The 22,909-nt window shown below is 42.3% G+C and overlaps 1 protein-coding gene across 1 annotated transcript in view; it reads right to left on the bottom strand.

Moving 5' to 3' along the window:
• Positions 1-7,117: 7,117 nt before the first annotated feature.
• Positions 7,118-22,909, bottom strand: part of musk (muscle, skeletal, receptor tyrosine kinase) — a 22,609-nt gene continuing 6,817 nt past the window's right edge. Inside the window, exons 7-18 of the mRNA XM_019874063.1 lie at positions 22,709-22,868; positions 22,291-22,297; positions 19,687-19,950; positions 18,604-18,797; positions 18,458-18,481; positions 18,285-18,373; positions 16,505-16,679; positions 15,580-15,766; positions 15,325-15,516; positions 13,600-13,748; positions 11,224-12,239; positions 7,118-11,163 (exon numbers count right to left, since the gene is read on the bottom strand). Of these exons, the coding sequence (XP_019729622.1) occupies positions 11,539-12,239; positions 13,600-13,748; positions 15,325-15,516; positions 15,580-15,766; positions 16,505-16,679; positions 18,285-18,373; positions 18,458-18,481; positions 18,604-18,797; positions 19,687-19,950; positions 22,291-22,297; positions 22,709-22,868 (2,142 nt within the window). The 3' untranslated portion in view covers positions 7,118-11,163; positions 11,224-11,538. The remainder of the gene's footprint in view (positions 11,164-11,223; positions 12,240-13,599; positions 13,749-15,324; positions 15,517-15,579; positions 15,767-16,504; positions 16,680-18,284; positions 18,374-18,457; positions 18,482-18,603; positions 18,798-19,686; positions 19,951-22,290; positions 22,298-22,708; positions 22,869-22,909) is intronic.

Here is a 22,909-nt window from a genome sequence, read left to right as displayed (position 1 = left end):
GTGCAGGCGTGGTCTTAAAACACACCAGCTGATTGGTTGCTGGATGTAAGGGAATTCCTCGCGGAGAAGGCAAAACTGATGCAGCTCGTATGAATTGGCAGTCAGTATGACGTGACTGAAATGTCGTGATACCTTGAACGGTTTGGTCCTAGTTCGGACAAATGGCCTCTGTTGATTTAATTCACTGCACTTGACCTTGCCATTCATGCAGGATGACTCAGAGGCCATTGCTCTGCACTATCCATCACACATGTCACCGAAATTCCTCAGGAATTGTCTGTGTGTGATGTCAACATGTGAAAGAGCAGTCGCGTCATCACTTGCGTTTTGCAAGTCTGGGGAAAAACGGATGTCAAATACTGTAAAATAATTTTTAAAAAACATACTTTGGGAAATGAGTACTTTTTTTTCTCTTCTTTTCAGTGTTTCCAAATACTCCTTAGTATTGGTAGTATTTACGACGTTTTTGTATTTGGTGGGTTAACTTATTGCCATGTGAAAGAGCAGTCGCGTCATCACTTGCGTTTTTCAAGTCTAGGGAAAAACGGATGTCATATACTGTAAAATAATTAAAAAAAAAACATACTTTGGGAAATGAGTACTTTTTTTTCTCTTCTTTTCAGTGTTTCCAAATACTCCTTGGTAGTATTTATGACGTTTTTGTATTTGGTGGTTTAACTTATTGTGCACCTGACCTGTTTTGTGTATTTTTATTTTCGTCAACCCTTTTTGTCGTTGATATGGAACTTTGATTTTAGAAGGTTAGATTTGTTTTATGTCAAAGTTTGACCTTCATGGGAATTTGCTTTTTTGTAAGTGCATTGAAATGACGATAATTTTGTCACGTTGCGATGTGATGGTGGACCCCAAAAAGCAGGCAAGAGGGAGGAGCAAGGTGTACTTGAAAGATTGTATTAAAACACAGAGAAAACTAAATCCTAAACAAACAAAGTCCAAAGTATCTAACAAAAAAACATGACTGAAGGTACTAAAACATAACAGTGACCAAAACATGACTGAAACAAACCTGATAGCAGCAAACAAACAAACACGACAGTAGCAAACAGCAACAGCCACAAACAAACAAATGACCCAACACTGAGTGCTCGTGCCGGGAGTCCTTTTAAACGGCTAATGACATAACGACCAACAGGTGTGGAGCTGCAGGGAGAGCCCTACAGTGCCACCTGTTGGTCACAAACCGAAACATGACAAATGTAAGTAGAATTTAATTAATGTCATTTGAATCCATTTGTTTTGATCAATTAAATACAGAATTAAAAAAGTGTAGCATCACATTACTGTATCGGTGAAAATAATTATTGGGTTTGATGAATGTGTTGTCTGCAATTTGGCAATTCTACACTCTCTGGCAACATATCCTAATGCACACCAACAACTGAAAACGGTGACGTTTTTTTTTCCTTTTTTAATGTCAGCACGTCTGCCTCACAGTCAACAGGTTCAGTTTTCGAATCTTGGCTCAGGGCGTCCTGTGTGAAGTTTGCATGTTCGTCCTATGCTTGTAGGTGTTTTCTCCAGTTCCTTTGACTTCCTCCCACAAACAAAAAACACTTCTTACTTGCCCATCAGTGTGAGTGTGAGCCAGGGGTGTCAAACTCATTTTTGCCACATTTTAGTTACCATTTTCCTTGCAGGGCCGTTATGACTGAAACCATATAAAGAAGTCAAAAATAAATGTTAATTCGCCTATTGTTTAAGTTACTGTAATGAGGGGTTTGGTAACGAGAAAATGCTTACAGTATCAGTCTTATTTATTACAAATGAGAATTTGAAATTTTGGTAGCGATATTAGGAAGCATCATGAAAGTTGCCATCTTTGATTTGCTTTCGCGGGCCACATAAAATGATGTGGTGGGCCAGATCTGGCCCACGGGCCTTGAGTTTGCTATCAGTGGCGTGAGTGATTGCTTGTATGTGCACTAAACTTCATCTCCCCCACGGGACAGGATAGAAAATGGATGCATTTTTGCTTTCAAAGTCACTCACCACTTTTCTCATATATGCTGCCGAAGGTGAAACGTAGCCCGTGTTGCCCCACGTTAAACTAATCTTTATCGTGTCTCTCCAGGGGCATTCATCATCTGCTGGACCCCAGGTCTTGTCATCCTTCTCCTTGACGTCTTTTGTGCCAGCTGCAACGTCCTCACTTATGAAAAGTTCTTCCTGCTTCTGGCCGAGTTCAACTCCGCCATGAACCCCATCATCTACTCGTACCGCGATAAGGAGATGAGCGCCACTTTTCGTCAGATCCTGTGCTGCCAACGGCAGGAGAACGTCAACGGGACGGCAGCGGAGGGGTCCGACCGATCGGCGTCGTCCATCAACCACACGGTGCTCAGCGGCGGCATGCATCACCATCACAACAACGAACACTCGGTGGTATAAAGTCTCGAGGGGTGGCTGAACTCTGCGTGAGAGAGAACGACGGGGAGAATGTGGGGAAGCCGTACGTGAAGGTCAAGCGACTCCAAACGTGATGTGAACACACGATCCCATGTAAGGGATTGTGGAAGGAAGATGGACGCTTTAATGGTGGATGACAGGAGAGCACTAATTCTGAAGGATGACGGGCCATCAGACATCCTCAATGACTCTGAAATGCTGTTAGTATTTTTCCTTGATGACATATTTTCTATTTGTGTGGAATGTGTTGCTATTGGCAATGCTAATACAAACTGTTGCGTCTGTGAAATTACCAGAATGCCAGTATAACATACGCCCTCTCTTCAGTTTACTCTTAACGTTATATTCCAGTTACTTACCAAGCACAAATGCGCGAAGGCCAAACTTATCGTTTTGATTGTGTTCGTTGTTTATGGGTGATCTCGCAGGATTCGGTAAAACAAAGTTTCGCCCCCTGCCCCTGACTGGAAAAGGTAAAGTCCCATTCACTTGCACTCGCCACCACTTTAGCACCAGTCAGTTCATATCCATCCATTCGTTACGTCTAATGTCAGACTCACCGAACCAAAAAGTAGCCTACTAGCTAATAAAACAACAGCTACACACAAGTAAGGCTGTCCACTCTTTTGTATTTTTGTCAAACAGTTCGGCCTTGGCAAAGGTCTGCGCTTCACTGAAGAGCCGTTAGTGACAAGATTGGTTTTGTCCATTGGGACCAAAAGGGGTTCCATGACATCATCCGTATGTGGTAGGAAGCTATAGCTCAGCGAAACAATAACACTGAAGATTACTTCATCGATTCGATGACTCACCTTTTAAATTGCAACCAGACTGTTTGTCTCATTTTGATTTTCCTCGCCCGTTAGACCTAAATTGACCCACCATGTGAACTTCTTCATCGCTAATCTTACGCAACCATAACTGAAATCAAATTTGGGAATCTCAAACTTGATGGTAACAGTGTTCGATACAGTCGAAACATATTTTAACCCTTTCATGCACCCCTCTAACCTGATAACACGATAAGCTGTCCACTGTAGTGACCGCTATCCCTGAAAAGGTTAAGATACCAAGGAGCATCCAAAAGTAATCAACTGAACCGCTTCAGACTGTAAGCTAACTTTAAAAAAAATGGAGTCAAATAGCTGCAAGAAATCCTACAGCTTGTTTATTTCCCTTCGAAGGAATTAAAGATAACTTGTTCTCGGATGTGACCAAAGAAGGCGAGGAGGTTGTTTAGCAGTTTACCGCATGCAGGCTAAGACCCGCTGTGTTCTACAAAAAAGAAGGCGAAGGTCATCTTCTTCGTGTTGTGTTAGCCGAGCGCATGAGACGTGATGACTTGTGTGCCTCTTGGTGTTTTATCTTTTGTTTTTGTGTCCGTGAATCAAAAGAGGCCTCAGGTCACAATAGTGCAAAACAGTAAAAGTATCTCATCGTCAGTGAAATGAATTTAGTGACTCATCCCAAAAAGGAGAACCGTGAAGTGGATTCTGTGAAAGTCTTAAGTTTGAAATCCACAGTATCTGAGGTCCCACAGCCTGCATGTCCCGATGTTTGATTTCCATTTTGATGAAAGCCCTTTATTTGGGGAAAAGGTCACTCTTATGAGATCACAGTCTGGCTTTGGAAAACAAGAGCGCTGAGCTGTGTGCTCACTTATCCTTTTGACCCGAGATTGAATGTTACACACACAGTATTGTCAAGTTGAAATTTGATGTACATAGATGCATAAGCGATGAATTTTATCTATTGAAATGATTAAAGTGATGGTATGGTTGAGCTTCAGTGTTTACGATACTCCAGCATTTCTACAGGTCACTGACAACAACAACATCAAAAAATCATCTTCAGATTGAAAACTAACAGAGATCCGGACAAGTACAGCGATGTTTATTTGTCCACGGTACAACTTTGATCGGGCTAAAGTATCCACTGCAGATGGTGCAGCAGATCAAATCGTATCCACATTTTTTTTGTTTTTTTGGTTTTCTACAAGATAAAAAGTAAGACAATGCTAGCACAATTCTCTGTTAACCAAACAATGACGAGCAGTGTATATGCGTCGCCTTTTTGCAAGTGTACCGAAATGTATCAGTGCGGCGAGTACCTGAATGAAAGATAACTGATATGTGGGATACACAACAGTTCTTAACACACCAAACAGAATTGTACTGCTCTGTGGAAACGGGAGGCCTTTTATCGTGCTCCTACACAAGTCACTTCACCGACAGCCGTTTGTTTAGAAGGATTTTATTTTTTTTTTGTCATCTGGGTGTCTGTACACTGTAAAACATGGAAAAATGACACGAAATATTATCGATCATTAAATCTTACTCAACATTTGAAGAACTGTAAGCGAGTGCCCTATTTAAAATGACTGTTTACTTGCTCTGAATTTTTGCAGTTTCCCTGAAACATTACATGGCTGACACTTAATTAATAGCATCCATCCATCCGTTTTCAACGCCACTTAATCCTGAAGTGGGTTGCGGGAGTCTTTTCCAGCTGATTTTGGACAGAAGGCAGACTATCCTCTGAACTGGACTTCAGCCAGTCGCAGGGCACATATAGAGACAAACAACCATTCACACCCACATCCAGATCGTCACTGAGTGGGACTCGACCCCACGCTGCCTGCACACAAATCAGGCAAGTGTACCATTACACCATCAGCGACTCACTTAACCTCTTTCATGCACCCTGTAACCTGGTAGCATGATAATCTGTCCACCAGGGGTGCCCCCGTCAGAGTTATGGCCCCGTCAGAGTTATGGCTTCCTTCGGAGGGCCGGTGCAAAATCTCAACATTATTTATTACCCATGGCAATTTGACATTTCGGTACAGAATTCAGCAAGAATCATGATAGTTGACACACATGATTTGTTCCCGCGGGCCACATAAAATGACGTGGGGGGGCCGGATCTGGCCCCCGGGCCTTGACTTTGACACCTGTGCTGTCCAGTGTAGTAACTGTTGTCCCTCAAAGGGTTAACAGCAGCAAACTCTCCTCACCCCTCTTTTTCTAGTTAAAATGCTGTGCTGCTGTGTCTTTCGTAGAAGTAGTCTGAATGGAAACCGGTTAAAGTGGAGTTGTTGACTGTATGCTAAAATCATGGTTTAAATTTGCACATGTTTTCAAACTCAACTGCATTTTCAGATGTATTTAATTCATGCCATTTTGTGTTTCAACTAGATTGGGTAACTGCAGACTTAAATGCAGCATGTGGCGAGGAATGAAGGTTTTGTCTGTGTGTTTGGATTCATGTTGCTCAGAGGGACCACTGTTTGAATCCTGCTTCTGAGTCTTTAAATCAGGACCATTGTTTTATTTACAATGCAGGCTAACTTTTTTTTCTTTTTTTCCATTGTTGAGTCTGTATGTTGAGCACTCTATGCAACACTCTAATTGTAACTCTGACAACAAATACCACTTCACCTTGACTATTCTACCATATGACCACCCGAATTTAAAATGCCTGAATTGAACAGGCACATCATATTTGTAATACATCCCATATCTCCCCATGTAGTCATAAATTGCTTGTATTATATCTCACATGGGGTGGCCCGGTGGTCCAGTGGTTAGCCCGTCGACCTCACAGTGCAGAGGTTCAATTCCAGCTCTGGCCTCCCTGTGTGGAGTTTGCATGTTCTCCCCTGCGTGGGTTTTCTCCGGGTACTCCGGTTTCCTCCCACATTCCAAAAACATGCATGGCAGGCTGATTGAACACTCTAAATTGTCCCTAGGTGTGAGTGAGTGCGCGGATGGTTGTTCGTCTGTGTGTGCCCTGTGATTGGCTGGCAACCGGTTCAGGGTGTCCCCTGCCTACTGCCCCAAGACTGCTGGGATGGGCTCCAGCACCCCCCGCGACCCTTGTGAGGATAAGCGGATCGCAAAATGAATGAATGAATGAATATATCTCACATACTCCAGAGGTCAGACAATGGTGTAATGATTTGAAGAGCCACAGACCAAAATTAGGCAACTTTGTGTTCCAGCAGCGTGCCACACTTTTTCACTGATCAAAATTGCGCATCCCTGGACCTGGCCCTCCATATTTGTTGTTACCAGATATAAAACACCCTCCATAATTATCGGCACCCATGGTTATGATGTTTTCTTTAGCTTCTAATGAATTCGCCCCCACCCCCCACCCAAGACGAAAACCCAACCTTTAAAAGTTGAAGTCAGGGGACTGAATGGCCATGGGAGAGCCTTGTCTGGTGAACCATTTCTAAAATGTCGGCTCCTGCGCTAAAAATAAACATATTGATTAGAAAGTTTTCAACACTTCTTTACCAGGGTTGGCGATAATTACGGAGAGCACCATATAGTCAACCAACAGCACACCAGTATGTATATTGGTTCAATGAGTTAGTGTGTGTGTTGAAGTGTATAGTATGTGTGTACAGTATATAAATATTGTATTCAAATTGAATCACCAAAGGGATTGTGCTTTCATGTGTACATTTTAACTGCTATATCCTGTTCAAAAGTACTGTAGGAGGTTTTTGTGCCGTGATCTCTTGTGTAATTAATTTCCTGTAGACATTATTGAAGTTATAAACTCGCTTACTTTGTCTGTGCTTTCTGCAGCCTCCCCTTTAAGCGAGCCTTAAAATTTGCTTCAGTACAACCAGTGATAAATGAATACGAATAATCCAGAGTCCAAGCATGCAAAGTTATGCCTTTGAGAAGCACCTTTATGATCGAATATGTTCACATCTTGGTTACTGTTCACCGAACTGCACACTTGGCATTTGTAAAAGGGTAACAGTACTTTCCTCTTGCCCCAAATAATCAAACTGTATGTTCCAACATCAATTACAGACATTTCTCAAGAGTCAAGACAAATAATAGTCTGCATCATAACATGAAAAATAAAACACTTTCTAGACATACTCTTCTTTGCTGTAGTTTCTGAAGTAAGTTAATGTCAAGAGGGGTTATTGAAGGAAAAAATAAATAAGAAAAGAAATTGTTGGGTTGTGTTGTTTTGGTTGTCTTCACTAACTACACGAGTACATCCATCCATCCATTTTCCGTACTGCTTATCCTCCTCGGGTTGTGGGTGACCTGGAGCCTGTCGCAGCTGATTTTGCGAGAGAGGTGGCGGAGACCATCGACTGGTTGCCAGCAAATCACGGGGCCCCTAGACTAAACACAAATGGCCATTCACACTTACATGCATACATCTTCAGACAATTTATAGTCTTCAATGAAGCTAGTATGCATGTTGTTGGAATGCGGGAGCAAGCCGGAGTACCTGGAGAAAACCCACGCAAGCACGGGACCATGCAAATTGCACAGAGGAATTACAGATGTTTCTCATCTGTTGTCCAAAAAAAAAAAAAAAAAAAAAAGGCCTAAGAGCTGCCGAGCTGTGTCAGATTTCAAGTCCATATCTATTCCCTCCCCACATGCAAATGGACCCGAACAAGAAATACAGTCCAGGGAATATCAAGTCAAATGGATCAAAGCATTCAAATCAGCACAAGCGGACATAGCGTACGAGCTGTATTGTACCAAAGGGAATCTTTCTTCTTCCTGCAATTCGTGCAGATGATCACACTTAACCAAATGTTGCCAGGCTCCAGCCAGACATCGAGGTAATGCTTCGTAGTCTTTTCAAAGTGTCACTTTTTCCACAAATTCCAATTCTCTGAGCCAAAGCACACACTGAACGTGAGATCTAAAGCAATCAATCACTGATGTATGAATAAGGTCACAAAATACCAACGCCGTGTTGCAAACATAAAAATTTGTCAACATCTTGATACAATGACATTTTCGGTGTCACCGATCACATAAGTCGAATATATCTAATCGAGCAATCATGCAACCAATTTTAAAGTGGATGCCACATTCTTGTGTAATTTTGTGTGCATGCTTGTGTGTGAACAGAAAAACCAGAACATCTCAAGATTAAAAAGTGTGAGTTGTAAAAGTGTCTCACCGACATCGGGTTAAGTCACAGCAAAGGCACCTAAGTTCTGTATCAGCAATCAGCATGAAATTTGGTTGAACGTCTCTCTAATAACAACACGAGCATCGGAAAAAATCTCAAGGAAGTAGTTTACCAGATGGCGAATGCGAAATTGCAACGGGTTTTTTTTTTTGTTCTTGCACTATCGAGAGCGGGCCAAGTAAAGCGTCCAAGTGTCCAATTTGGTGTTCATGGTCAAGTCGTTCAACCTTAGTGGTGGAGTGTCATTCAACTGAATGAATGTGATCTGTTGTTCTTTAAACCCAAGGCCTTACCCAGCAATGCTCCGAATGCCGCTGTGTTACAGATCCTAGGACGTATAAAAAAATAAAAAAATAAGAAAAAAAGAAGAAGATTAAAAACAAGATTAAAAGCTAAAATGGACAAAAGGGGAGAATAGGATCAAAAGAATGTACGAGTCCTAAATTTACATTCATACACCTAACGTGGCAATCCGCAGAGCGGCCGCTAAGTGTGAATAACACTGTGCAGATGTGTGTGCTAAGCAAACTCTACCATGTTTATTGTTCCACAGAATTGGAGTGTTAGCCTCCGGTTGACTGATATATGCCTTGGTACTTCCTGTGGCTACCCAAATGAGCCAATCGCAGACAGCGCAACCACCCAAACGTGTTCCTGTGGGCAGTCACTGAGTGAATGGGATGTCATATCTTCCTCACAATGTCAATACAGATACTTTCCGCGGTTCCCAGCATGCTTGCTCAAGTGCCCGGTTGCATGGGGAGATGTTTTTTTTTTGTTTAGTTAAATGTTTGCATTGGCCGACTCAGCAAGTCCAGTTGCCAACTAAATCTATTAGAAATGTGAAAAACAAGATATGAGAAGTGAAGCTGTCCACATGCGCTCGGAATTGCTGAACTTTTGCACAACAGTCCTGATGTTTCAACATAAAAAAAAAAGCCTATTTGACTTCCTTTGCAACATTGTCCCATTTCTATGGAGGTGAAGACGGAGGCCTATTGTCAGGCAGGAGATGATAAGGACAAAACAGGAAATGATTTTTATGAACAATTCCTCTAATTGTTTAGCAGTGACAGCCGGAGCGATGATAGGAAGGTGAGTGAGTCCATTTAGATAGAGCCTTTGTTTTCAGGAGCATAATCAGCTAATTGACCAAGAGTGAGGTTGTGACATATGGCCATTTTGCTAATGGATATGTTATGAGATGTCATTTCTGAGTCAAACTCCACGATTGGCTGCGGCACTTCCATTGAGGTGGACAAAAAAACGGATTTCGGCATCACGCCAGGCCTGCGTCGCAGATCAGAAGATCAAAATGGAACACCTTGCCGAAGACATTCCGTTTCTCTTCCCTGTTGCATGATGGATATGACGTGGCCTTGAAGAACACCCTAAGACTGTACAATAAAAAAAAAGGAGCATCAGCTTTCACGTCTGAATTCCTATCCCAACAAATGGCAACAAATGGCGTAAAATAAAGACAAGGAGAAAAAGGATGGATGGTCACCGTCCAAATTCGGAGATACCGGAGTCAAAGTGCAGACGGAAAAGAGAGTGGGAGGGGAAAAGAGTGAGGACAACAATTTAGATCAGCGAGAAGAGGCCAAACTGCACGCTGCCAACTCTATAAACAGTTTACTCTCAACATCCTAATTCCCAACCCCCTCACTGAAATTCAAAACACACCACCAAGCGGGACTCATGCCTGCGATGAAAAATGACAAAAAAAATGTGTTCTTTTTAAGCCCCTAAAATCATTCGCATACAGTACAACAGCAATATTTTATCCATACCCCCCCCCAAAAAAAAAAACACATTCACATACAGAAAAGCAGCATTCTTGTTGTATGCTTTTGACTCATGTGAACCATCTTGTAGTGAAAAACCAAATTCACAAGGTCAAGTTTCTCACATATTGTACACGATTTACAGTGTTCCACGTTTTACGTACTTCTTGAGTCGCAAGCTACTTTCTTCAATAATAGCAGCGCAACCCCGATGAAAATGAAGCCCTTCTGTGATTTGTTTCCGTAGTATTATGCGCTTGTCTCAGCACACGCTTTGAATCCCAAAATCATGCTGAATCTAGCTTTGAAATCACATTTTTGCACACGTGTCATTTTCTGCGGCCGTGTCTGTGGATTTAGATGCTTTTTTTTCTGCTTCGACCACACCGACCACAAAAGCCACACCAGACGCAGCAGCAGTCAGGGAGCCTCTGGTTTCTGTTTACTATCTATGAGGTGCAGCCGAGTGCTGAGAATACGGCGGCGGCTGCTGAAGGCACGTTTGTCCCAAGTAAACGCGAACATTAGAAAAAATACATTAACAGGTAGTTTTATGCACATTCAAGTATGAACGTAACATGTTTCAAATATAAATGCACATGCGTGCTATATAACAAGTATCGATTTGAAGTATGGAAAAACACAACAGGAAGTGGTCTGTTTTGTAATATTGTATACATAAAGATGTATTGAAATTATTTTACATTTGCTGACAATACAAATATTTAATGCCTAGTGCTATTTATGTTAGTATTTTTTTGAACTCTCACACACACACACACACACACACACACACACACACACACACACACACACACACACACACACGCACACAAAGCATTGCTACATAAAAGAGTAAAAACGTAATCTTTTCAAAATGTAGGAACTAAAATCCCAAATGAAAATTGAAAAAAGGCACTCAATATGACAGCAGAAACACTTTCAATCATAACCAACAATTATGCGTTTCTGATTTCTTGTCTACGGGCCATCATCAACTTTGCTACGTTGCTCAACATCCTTTCAGGGTACCTACGGGGGGAAAAACATGTATGTGCCGCAATCCCATTGGACACTCTGGCCAACGTTACTCAAGCGGTAGTTCGCCATCCACATACTGTAAATGTCTGGAAGCCTAACTGCCGCCATTTTGAGCACCACTTCTTATTATAGAGGCCAATGGTAACTTATAATCATCTTGTGATGTGGGGAATAAATTTGGTTTTGCATTATATATGCAAGTTTTCCTTTTACCGTGTAAACATCATCTTGGGGGTTTCTCAAAATAGCAATATTCTGCTCTATGCCAGTCTCAGGTCTTATGTCGTGTCTTATCGGCGGTATAAGAAAATTAACAGTCCACCTCGGTATCATCATTTGTGCTCTGCATATTTTGATGCATCCGCTCCAGAATTCGATGTATGCTGTTGAAGCTGGGCCGATCCGACGGGTGCGTGCTCCAACAAAGCCTCATTAGATTATATAGCTCCAGAGGACAGTTCTCAGGGCAGGAAAGGATGTGACCATCCCTGACATAGTAAATAACTTCCTCGTGGCCCATGCCATAGTAAGGCTGCATGCCGTGGGAGAAGATCTCCCATAACACCACGCCATAAGCCCAAACATCCGATTCAGTGGTGTAACGGTTGTAGAAAATAGACTCCGGGGGCATCCAGCGAATGGGTATGGCGTCATTTTCATTGGCTTTGTAGTAATCAGCTGAGTAGATGTTCCTGGAGAGGCCGAAATCCGCAATCTTCACCACCATTTCCTCGCCGACTAGGCAATTTCTTGTCGCAAGGTCTCGATGGACAAACTTGCGTTCCGATAGGTAGGCCATCCCCGCGGCGATCTGTTTGGACATTGACAACTGCTCGGGGCAAGAGAGGGGCCCGGCTTCCGTCTCTGAAGAAAAACTGCGACCGGATAGGCTCGCGCGGCTGACCGTTCGCACAGATCGTGTCGGAGACCGACGACGCAGGAATTCGTTGAGGTCACCTTGGGCCATGTACTCAAACATCAGGCACATGGGTTTACCCACTGCGCATACACCTGCGGAATGAAAGCAGACAATCTTTTTTAAGTTCCCTTTTGATCATCCGAGTCCGCTTTTGAGATCGCGATTCCCCAACGGGAAGGTTTGCAAGAACAAACCAATGACATTCAACCACATAAGCACATTCGTGATGTCATTAATCTCAAGGAGCAAAGTTATTTTCTCTTTACCGGTATATCATAGAATGGGTTCATTCACGGGAGGGGGTGAATAAACATTCGGTGTAGACATAAACACAGACAAAACCATTTGCGATGTGTGCAAGTTCAGAAATAGACACGGCACATAGTGGATCTACAGTTTTGCATTAAGAGCTCAGTGACTGTAGCCAATTGATAAGTGATCTGAACCTTTTTACACACAGGAAATGCAGAAATTTCAAAGTATTGTTTTTTGTAAGCAATCTATTTTATTTACTTTTACTATTCACACCCAAAAAAAAAAGTAGGGCCATTTGGATTCTTGAAATTTCAGTTCTAACTAAAACGCACTATAACATTTACAGGTGAACATCTTTGAACCTTCTTTCAACCTTTGGACACACATTTTCCATCTGTTAAGTGTTTCGACAGTGTCGCAGAAGGACAGCAGCAGAGTCACCCAAAACCATAAAAGTTGACATCTGACCACGGAAACTAGAAAAAAAAAAATCTAAACTGTCGTAAATTTTGCTGTTCAGCTCCCTGTTTAGTGAAAGGCAAGTTGCAAAACGTACTGAAACGTTGAACAGTTAGTGTTCTAATTTAAATGTTTAGAGAAGAACCTGTGAAGTTCACCCGTAATGGTTTTGTGCCTTTTTGATCCTCCCTTAATTTCACAATATGCTAACTCCATTGCAATACAGATAACTTTTTGTGAGTAGTGTATGTGTATCTGTTGACCAGACTTGTATACCTGGAAAATGAAATAAAGTAAACATCTTAACTGAACAAATCAATTCCATTGTGATTCATGTGCATCTAAAGTGCTGATACCATTAGCGTGAAGTCGTCTGGATTTTTGTTGCTTTTGGAATAAAAGCCTACTGAATAATTGATCAAGTCTTCGAATGCTGACTTGAAATGGAATTATTGTTTATCGCTGGTGGATTTAGTTTACGGTGCCCACAGAGAGTGAAGGAATTCAATTTGATCCATACGACTTTATTCCTACATTGAGTATTGAAGTGCAAATTGGGAAGCCTTCTGTCGCTCCTTCCCTTTCAGTGACTCTCGATCTGGTTTTCTGTTTCTGTTTCTGTTAACTCTCGAGCCCCTTTTCAGTGACTACGCTGGCGTTCGGTCACACAATGAGAACTCCAGGCGTGAACGCCGCCTTTTGAGAAGTCTTGGTTTCATCCCACGCGCGTACGCTTACCGAGAAGTCGCACGATGTTGGAATGGTCAAATTCAGCCATGAGTGCTGCCTCTCTCTGGAAATCATTCTGCATGTCTGCTGAGGCTTCTTCCTTGAGCATCTTTACAGCCACCATTGTGAAAGGTTCCATCGGTAGCAAGCCTGGGGCTCTGCAACAATTTTATATTCACTCACATCTTCAAGAATTGATCTATTGTACACATTTAAAAGAAGAAAGGATATTTAGACTGAAGGCCAACTTTATAGAATCGTCAATAGGAGATCAGTTCCTTATCAACGTACTTTGTACACTTGGATCTCCTGAATGGACTCCATTGAGTCAGTTTATGTTTCAACGCTGTAGATCAGGGGTGTCAAACTCATTTTTGTCGCGGGCCACTTTGGAGTTACGTCTTCCCTCGGAGGGCCATGACAACAGAAACCGAATTAACTTTTCATCCTCACATTATATTATTACTTGTACACCAAAAAATTGATTGTTTCCTAGTTTTGAAATCAGTCAACAGTGGAGCAAAATTATAACAAAATCTCAACATTATTTATGACACATGACAATTTGGCATTTTGGTACAGATTTTAGCAAGCATCATGGAATTTGACACCCACGATTTGCTTTAGCGGGCCACGTAAAATGATGTGGCGGGTCAGATCTGGCCCCCGGGCCCTGACTTTGACACCTGTGCTGTAGATCATGCGCATCTCCGGCGCGGAATTTAATGGGAAGGAGAGGGGTCGCTTCCATTGGCCATGTCGTTAGTGTTCTCTCCCACAACGGTGCAAATGCCAGTTTCTTAAAATATGAAAAGAAAGAAAACTCTACCCGGTTCGACCGCACTTTGGACAAGTCATGCCCTGGGCACGAAAATAGGGCCCCACGTGTCCTGTCATGTGAAGTATTGAATGTCTGGATATGTTGGAAAGAGAGCGATTCAAGGTCAGTACATGTGTTATGTTCCCTTGGGAGTTTCCTGGACTATATGGCAGCTTCGATGAAGGGCATCATATCTTTAATTATATAAATGTAACAACATCGAAGCTAAAGCAATTCAAACAGTCACATGTTGAGCTCTTATCGAACATATCAAGCATATTTATTCACGGATATCAGAGGGACTGATCGGAGAGTTACAATTCAGTGTGGACTGAATATGACACCTCTCTTCGAAACGTGCAAATGGCTCAGCGAGTGCTCATCCTCTCAGGTTTCATTTGGTTTGCCCATGTTAGAAGCAAATAACCCATAGCTTGTCTCATCTGAAGTGAAATATTGTTACCATTTCCCTTTCGCCCCCCCCCCCCCCCTTTTGCCATTTCAATAGACAAGTCCATTGGCATACTGTTAGTTATCCTAGTTACAGAATCGCAATAGATTAATGGCCTTTTGTAACAACATTCTATCTTTTACATTCGACTGGTATATTTGATCAACAGAACTGTTGATGGACTCAGACAGACGGAAACTCGCATTTAGTTTTATTCTGAATGTGTGTTATTGCTTTTGGTACATTTTAAACTGGATACGACAATCCCTACGATCCTCAAAGGACACGGATTGTTCTGGACATTTTTTGAAAAGCCCTATCAGTCGGAAGCTTGGCAATATTGGAAGAGCTTTGCACGATTCCATACCTGTCCTCTTGAGAAGACCAGAATCTGGTTAGGTTCATCGAGCTTTTCATCACTGCAGCCTTTGTATTCATCCATTTCCCTCAGGCTCAATCTTACCTTGCTTGAAAAACTCGGCCAAAGGCTCCCTCTCCAATATCTCGAACATATTGGATATTATTCCTGGGGTATTCAAGGGCCAGAAGTTTGGAATTGAGGAGCAAAGGAACACGTTGGTACATGGGGTTCGGGTGCAGTCGGTCCAGTAGGAGTTCTGAAGGAAGAGCAGTCATTGTTGGGCTCTCCATTGCCCTACACAGAGACAGAGTTAGATTTGTGCACTAAAGAACTCCCTTTTTTGCATTTTGCGTTTACCGCTTGTGTTGTCTCCATTGTTTCCTCCGTCGGCGACATGCGACGATCACGACGGTGAGGAAGACCGCGGCGGCGAGTACAGTCAGAATGATCACAATGACAGACATGGAGTATGCTGGAGATGATGCTGTCGTGGGAGGGAGGTGACGAGGACCTGCTGGCTCTTGCTTAGCCACTGACACGGAGCCTAAAGATGATTAAAATGTAAGCAAAAAAAAAAAAAAAATGGAACGCTCGAATATTGTTATCAAATGACGAATACGATTCATTAATGACAATAACGGCAATAACACAAATTTGTTAACTATAGAAAGTAAATATGGCAGCACGGCGTCCAAGTAGTTAGCGCTAGGTTAGCGTGTCTCACAGACTGCTTGAGTTTGAATCGCTCCTGTGTCGGATTTTCACGTTCTCCCCATTTCAGGGACAGCAGTTACTACAGTGGACAACTTATCGTGTTATCAGGTTACAGGGTGCATGAAAGGGTTAATGGATGCCAAAAAGATCGCGACACGGCCATGAGGCCCTATTCTGCCAGACGCAGGAAACGATTTGTCCTCTCCAAAACAATCGCTATTATCGTATGGTGCCTTTGCCGCGCCTACGCAGGAACGCAGGATCACCTAAACAATGTTTTGGTATCTTCCCATGTGTGATTCTACGGTCTTAACTTGTTTTAACTGGTCAGTGTAAAAGGGCACAGAGAGACAAAGAAGACCAAGTGACAGAACGGCCTAACTCAAGTCACGCACCTAATTATGTGTAGGTTAGTCCAATGTGGTTTATGACGTCATATGTGAGGTGCCATAATTGGCTCGGGAAGCCTCTAGTGAGTTCACAACATCCTAATCAGCAGTTTTCTGTTTTAAAAGTTTTAAGCAACTAGCTGAAATATTATTCTTGAGAAAGACAGAACAATAATTACCTGATCCCGCTCCCGCTTCTCCACACTGTGGTACAGCACAATACTCCCAACGTATGTTCGGATTTGAGGTGTAGCACCACGGCTTGTCGCTGATTCCTGCTGGGTTTCTACAGTTGTTATCCGAATTTTTTAACTCTGGAACGGCATCCACAGACAAGCGGTGCTGATGAGGAACCTGCGTTGACGCAATGTACAGCGGAATGAGAGGCAAGGCGTGTTTTGAGTGGTCAAGAGAGTCTCTGCAGGCTTTAGAACACTTTTAAGGACACTTACACAAAACAGATAAACTTTTGGTAAGTGGACCTTTGGAGACCTTGTTGAGGGCCAAATGAGGAAGGTTTTGTTTTGATAATGGCAGAGGTTGGAGAAAGTTTCTACCAAAGGGCCAACTTAAATACTCAACATATGGCGCTTTGATACAGCGTGAAAAAACGGTTTCACATACCACCAGTTATATTGCAAAAAGGTGTGACATGTTTTCGCCCGTTCTGCCTCATTGCACAACTTTATTGACTCAGAAAATCATACAGTTGGGCAATATTCTGCAGCAACAAGCTCCATATTGTCGAAATGAAATACCGAACACTGCATCATTCAAGTTGGTATTATGTATTATAGCCCACCAAAATCAACACATCACCACTTCACAATCAAGAAAATTCTTTTTCCACAAATGCAATCTTTATCAGAAAAAAACAGAAACTTAACTCAAAAAAAAAAATAAATAAAAATTAGCCAGTCTTTCATCAACCTATGAGGGAAAGCAGATATTGAACTGCTTCCTGAGGATTGCGTCATTCCAGATTGTGTCGTTACCTCCAAACGCACGAACAATCCACGCAGAATGTGTGCGGGTCTGTGAGTGAATGAGTGAGTGTTTGTGTTAGTCGGTGCAAGATTTGCGTGTGAAAGCTAATTGCTTCCAGAGGCAGGATGTGACAGTACAAGACCCTCCCTCCCTGCTGACCTGGCAACAAGCTCGCACAGACAGACACGCACAAACTGCACAGGAGTGAAGCACGAGTTCACCAGAAGAGACTAGTTTTACCAAGTAAAGCCATAAAAACATAAAGGAGCTTTTTTACGCCATCTTTCCGAGAAAGAGCCACAAATTTACCAAGTAAAGCCATAAAAACATAAAGGAGCTTTTACACCATCTTTCCGAGAAAGAGCCACAAATGTATGATAGAAAACACAGACGGGCACAAATCAGTCTGATTCGCCGGAATGGAACTAAATTGATTTTAAGCTTATTGCAAATGTAATACTTTGCATCATTGGATGACAGAAGTAGTTCCATATGCATACACTCCCTCGCAAAGCTATTCCAAAAGTGAAGCCAACTCCTTGATTTTCATTTGGAGGCTGCAAACATTTGAATTTGACATCAAAAGATGAGTACGAAACAACAGAAGAACCAAAGAAACTGAACTCAAACTCACGTGAACATGATGTTCCGCACGTACTCAATTTGATGGCTTTCATTTTTGTTTTCTGATGTCTCAAAGCAACTTACAACGTGAATGTTTGGCTCTCAAGCATTCCATTTTAAAATGGTTAGAATGACCTTTTCATCATAAGATACTAAAAACAATTTCTGTATTTGGTTGCAACTGAACGTTTGAAGTAAACACATTTGGTGCAATCGGCTGTATATAATAATTACTGAATGTTAAATTCTGTTTTTAAACATGTTGTTAATATTCATGTATTATTTACATGCGGGCATGTATTTGTAATTTCAATGTTTCTACTACAGTACACGCTTGTAGATGAGTACCTGTTGATCCCACAGCTGACAGGGTATGCCGGACCTTGTCACGTTCACGCTACCCTGATAAAAACGCCCTCTGTCACTGTAACATGTTGCTGGTGATACAAAACAGAAATGTAACGAGTTTTTGTTTTGTTTTTTTTTAACAGTGGGAATTTTCATTCATGTTTAACACTTACTAGTCATTTGATCCGTCTTGATGTCTGAAATACAGAAAAGTTAGATGAGTCATCTTGAATCGCAAACTTGAAAGGCGAAAGAAGGTCATTGGAAGAACATTTGTTTGTGGAAAGGTTTAGCATTGCTATATGAACGTACAACTTACCCACGAAAGGAACACGAGTACAAGCCTGAGGGTCTGAATGGAGACTGGGTAAAGTTTGACATTTGGGCAACAACAAACGGGGTGTGTGGAAGTCTGTGGCTGAACCGAAGAGTCCAGGCTGGACAGACATGCTGCCTTCTAGTATCGACCATTCCTTATGGCAGTACAGCTCCTTCACTGCAAGGCAATGCTCCCTGTTGAAAAAAAAAACAACAAAGTTTAATATTGACCAAAATATTAACTGTCACATCTCCAGGAAACTAAACTGGAGAGAGAACATTGAATTGTAACATTCACTCATCCAGGGAGACTTTCCGCAAGGCTTTGGAGGATGGAAAGGAAAAAAAAGGAAGCTACACTGGTGTTGTTCATGCTTTTGAAAGACTTTCCTCAAGATTTTAATGACTCTGAGAATCTTTGCCTGCTGTTCATCCAGAAAAGCATTTCTCAAAGGTTACTGATGTCGAACAAGAGGAACCTTGCAGGTGTTTCTGAGTTGGATGGGATGAGGTCAGGACTCGGCGCGGGCCATTCATTCAATCAACTTGCTAGCATAATATGACAGTTGCCTCTCGCTGAGCGCCAATGGTTTGCAAAGGTTTGCGGACGGCTTCTGAATGTTGCTTTTTTGTCAAGGTTTGCTCAAGGTTACAAAGAGATTCGCAGAGTTTTCCTTGTCGCAAAGGAACAACCGACATGTTCAAAATGTGATGGCGACTAGAAAAATTGTTTGCAACCATTAAAAACTGTTTGGGAATGTCCACCTTTCCAACCTTTTGCAACCCTGACAAAAACAAACAAAAAAAAAAAATTGCTACATCCGCTAACACTAGCAAGATACAGGCTAGTCATATTTGAACATTTTTGGAAAACAAGAAAAAAACAATCTGAAAAAAAATGACTGGCTACTGTGCTATTAGGCTAATGATATACAGTAATGATATTTGTGCACTTAGAAACCGACACGGGAGGATGGAGTATGGATGGATTCAAATTCCTTTTGCACAGATTAGATTTATTCTTGAATATTTTTACATATATGTGCTATTCGAAGGCATGTGCATTGAAAAAGAAATACGTTACCTGCAGACAGGTTTAGGTGCAGGTCCCAACCCTGATGGATTACAGTCTGGGAAAGAGGTATGACAGAGAAGTGAGCGCACTGCAGGGCCACAGAGTTTACTGAGACCTTCAAACTCGGTCCACCAGCTCTGAATCAGGTACTCTTGCACGTCCTCCGGGTCAGACAAAGAGGCGTTGAAGAAAACAAGTGAATCTTCCCTTAAAATCGTGCGGCACACTTCCCCCCGATATGCACTGCAGAAGCCCGCAACACCCTTGTAGAGTCTGTCAAGGAGACATGCATTCAGGCTAAATGTTTGCAGGAGCTTCTAAAAGAAACATTTTTCCAACCATATTTCGGTTTCCATCAATCGACAAATTTGAAAATGACCTTGGGAGGGGAGTGGTTAGAACGTCTAAATCAGAGTTGTGACGTTTTTTTTTTTTTTTTTGAAATAATGGCCGTGGCTGTCCTGTGTGGAGTTTGGATTATTTTCCCTCTTTTTGCATAGCTTTTGTCTTCCTTCCTCCCACATTCCAAAAGAATGCATGCATTTCGGGTCGCCTGATGACTCCACATTTTCCGTCGGTGTGAATATGCATGTGAATGGTTGTTTTTCTATATGTGCCATGCGACCCTTCCGGGGTGTTGTCTGATAATGTTTAAACATTGTTCATTTACTTTTCTTCAAAACGTTTTTTTCTTAAAAAAAGGTGAAAAGGAAATACTGTAAAACTGCTTGGATAATGTTTGAACAGATTCTATTAAAAAATGTTGGTGATTGTGTAGATAAATGGTGACGAGCGGCATTTGCTTCACACATGATCTCCTTCTGAACTGCCATTGACAGTGACTCTTACAAAGTCCAGATGCTCTCTCCTTTAGGGGGGGGTGACTTATTAAATCAAATCACCAACATAAAACTAACACGTAAATCTAACAAATCCCACCATGACCGTTATCTCCCTAATGCCTTTCCCATGACTCCGTCGGAATCCAGTGTCCAGATGTGGCAATACGTTAGCACACTTACAAACCCGCTATCCTTTGAGCCCTGATCACACGAACCATTTGTTCCTTTGTTTCCAATTCACAACCATAGCAGGCAGCTGTACAAAGTACAGTCGCCTCGACACAAGCAGTAAATATGTCTGACTATTGCAAAGAACGACACGTCTGAATACAGTCACAAAATGTTTCTCCCGCTCAGTTTGCAGTTTCACTGTCCACATGTGGTAACTGTGGTCACGTCGAGGTCTAGAAAAAAGTTCACATTCAACTCGCGCCATATGCGGACATCAGGAGCGGCTCCCTGTCCGTATGTCAATATTAGTGACAGAAAGAAAAGCGTATCGGGATCGGATTCTCTCGCCGACATCTTTACACTAAGTAAAACCAGATGGTTTTGTGTGGGTCAATGATGGTGTAGCGGTACATGCCCCCAACTTTGGGGCACACAGCGTAGTTGAACAGCGTTCTGTTCCCATTGAGTGACGGTATGACTGCAATGGTTTTCCGCCTCCATATGGGTCTTCCTAGGAAATAACGACCAGTTCAGGGCGTAGACTGCCTTTGGCGTGAATCTGCTGGGTTAGGCAGACGATTTGGTTTGATACAAGAAATATTATTTGAATATGAACTTTATCTATGGTGGCCTCAGCCATTCATTATGGCATCGTCTGCTGGTCAGGCAGCAGACGAGTGACAGAGTGAGATTGAACCGACTGGTCAGGAGGGCCAGCTATTTCCTGGGCTGCTCCCTGGACACTCTGGAGGAGCTGGGCAACAGGAGGATGCTAGCCAAGCTAAAAGCTACGATGGACAGACCCTCTCACCCCCTCCGGGCCACCCTGACAGCACTGGGAAGCTCCTTCAGCCAGAGACTGATAGACCAGTGCTGCAAGAAGGAGAGATACTGCCGCTCGTTCCAACCGACTGCTGTCAGGCTGCTGAATAAACATACGTGAAAACCTGGACTCACCCTCACTCACCCATTTTTAATACGCTTATATCTATATTTTATACTTTTAATTTATTTCTATATCTTTTGCTCTTCTACTTCTCCCTTTCATAATTTTGCTGCTGGAAATTGGGAATTTCTCCATTGCGAGACAAATCAAGGTTTTCTTATCTTATCTTGTCTTCAACATCAATGTAGGCCGATAATTAATAGGCATGTACATATTTCGCTAAGATTAGGTGTCATTCAAAAAGGAAACGGTTGGCCAGTGTGGCCTCCTGTTGCATGTTTCTGTACAGATTAACAGTTTCCTACATCAGATATGTCATATTGGCGAGATAAAATGAAACTGGCCACAAAAGAGAACAGGCTCACATAGGGAGATGAACATTCTAAAGTCAAAAAGTTAAAGGTACACTCTGGGGTTTGTCAAAGTAGAAAAGCTAGAAGGGCTTTCGAAAGTCCATGGCTACCCTGACTTAGATAATACAAAGCACAATTATTGAGTGACCTAAAAAGCAGTGAACGACCCAGCACATCAGAAACCAAAAATCCTTCAGGGTTATACTGAAATTGAATGAATATTGTAAATGTATCCACTGTGTAACTTGAAAGGATTAAGACACAAGAAGGGTTGCGGCAAGTCCGCATTGCAATGACTTACCTCCATTCTATCGGGAAGTGGCAAGGTCCACAAGATGTTGGTTGAAGGTGAACCAGCACGAAAAGAAGAGGGACGAAAGAAAGCGGAGGCATATCATTTAGTCTCGTTTGGAAGAGAAAATCAAACGTGATCCTCATCTGTCCATGTCCTAGGTTTAGCATCTTGGTCTGTGGAGGGACTTAACAACCAGGAAGTGATTGGCCAATGCGTGTGTTTCATTTTTTTAGGTGAGTGTCGTGTGTGGGCTGCGGTGAAGTTGAAAAAGAAACAAATGGTCCACGGAAAAAAAAACAAAAAAAACAGCTGAAACCGCGTCAAACAGCTAACATAACGCTAAGACTCTGTGTTAAGTAGTTGCTGCTCCTCAGATAAATCCAACATTTTGTTTGAAGATCCACATGTAGAATTAAATACTCACCTGCGACAGTCACTCGAGCGGTTGCTTTGACAGTGTTGGCCCCAGCGCTGTGTCTGTTTGAGGCCAAGCACGTGTAAAGAGCTGGCTTAGTCACCGTCACCCGCAGAACCGACAAAATGACTTCTCCCGCCAAAGTCTCATCGACTGATGCGCCGGAGATCTTGAAAGGAGCGGAAACAAACAGTCGTGGGAGTACGTCAT

Source organism: Hippocampus comes, unplaced genomic scaffold, assembly GCF_001891065.2.
Source record: "Hippocampus comes isolate QL1 unplaced genomic scaffold, H_comes_QL1_v1.1 scaffold101, whole genome shotgun sequence".
Lineage (NCBI taxonomy): Eukaryota > Metazoa > Chordata > Actinopteri > Syngnathiformes > Syngnathidae > Hippocampus > Hippocampus comes.
Note: the sequence above shows the minus strand (reverse complement) of the source record. Positions and strands in the feature narration are given on the sequence as shown.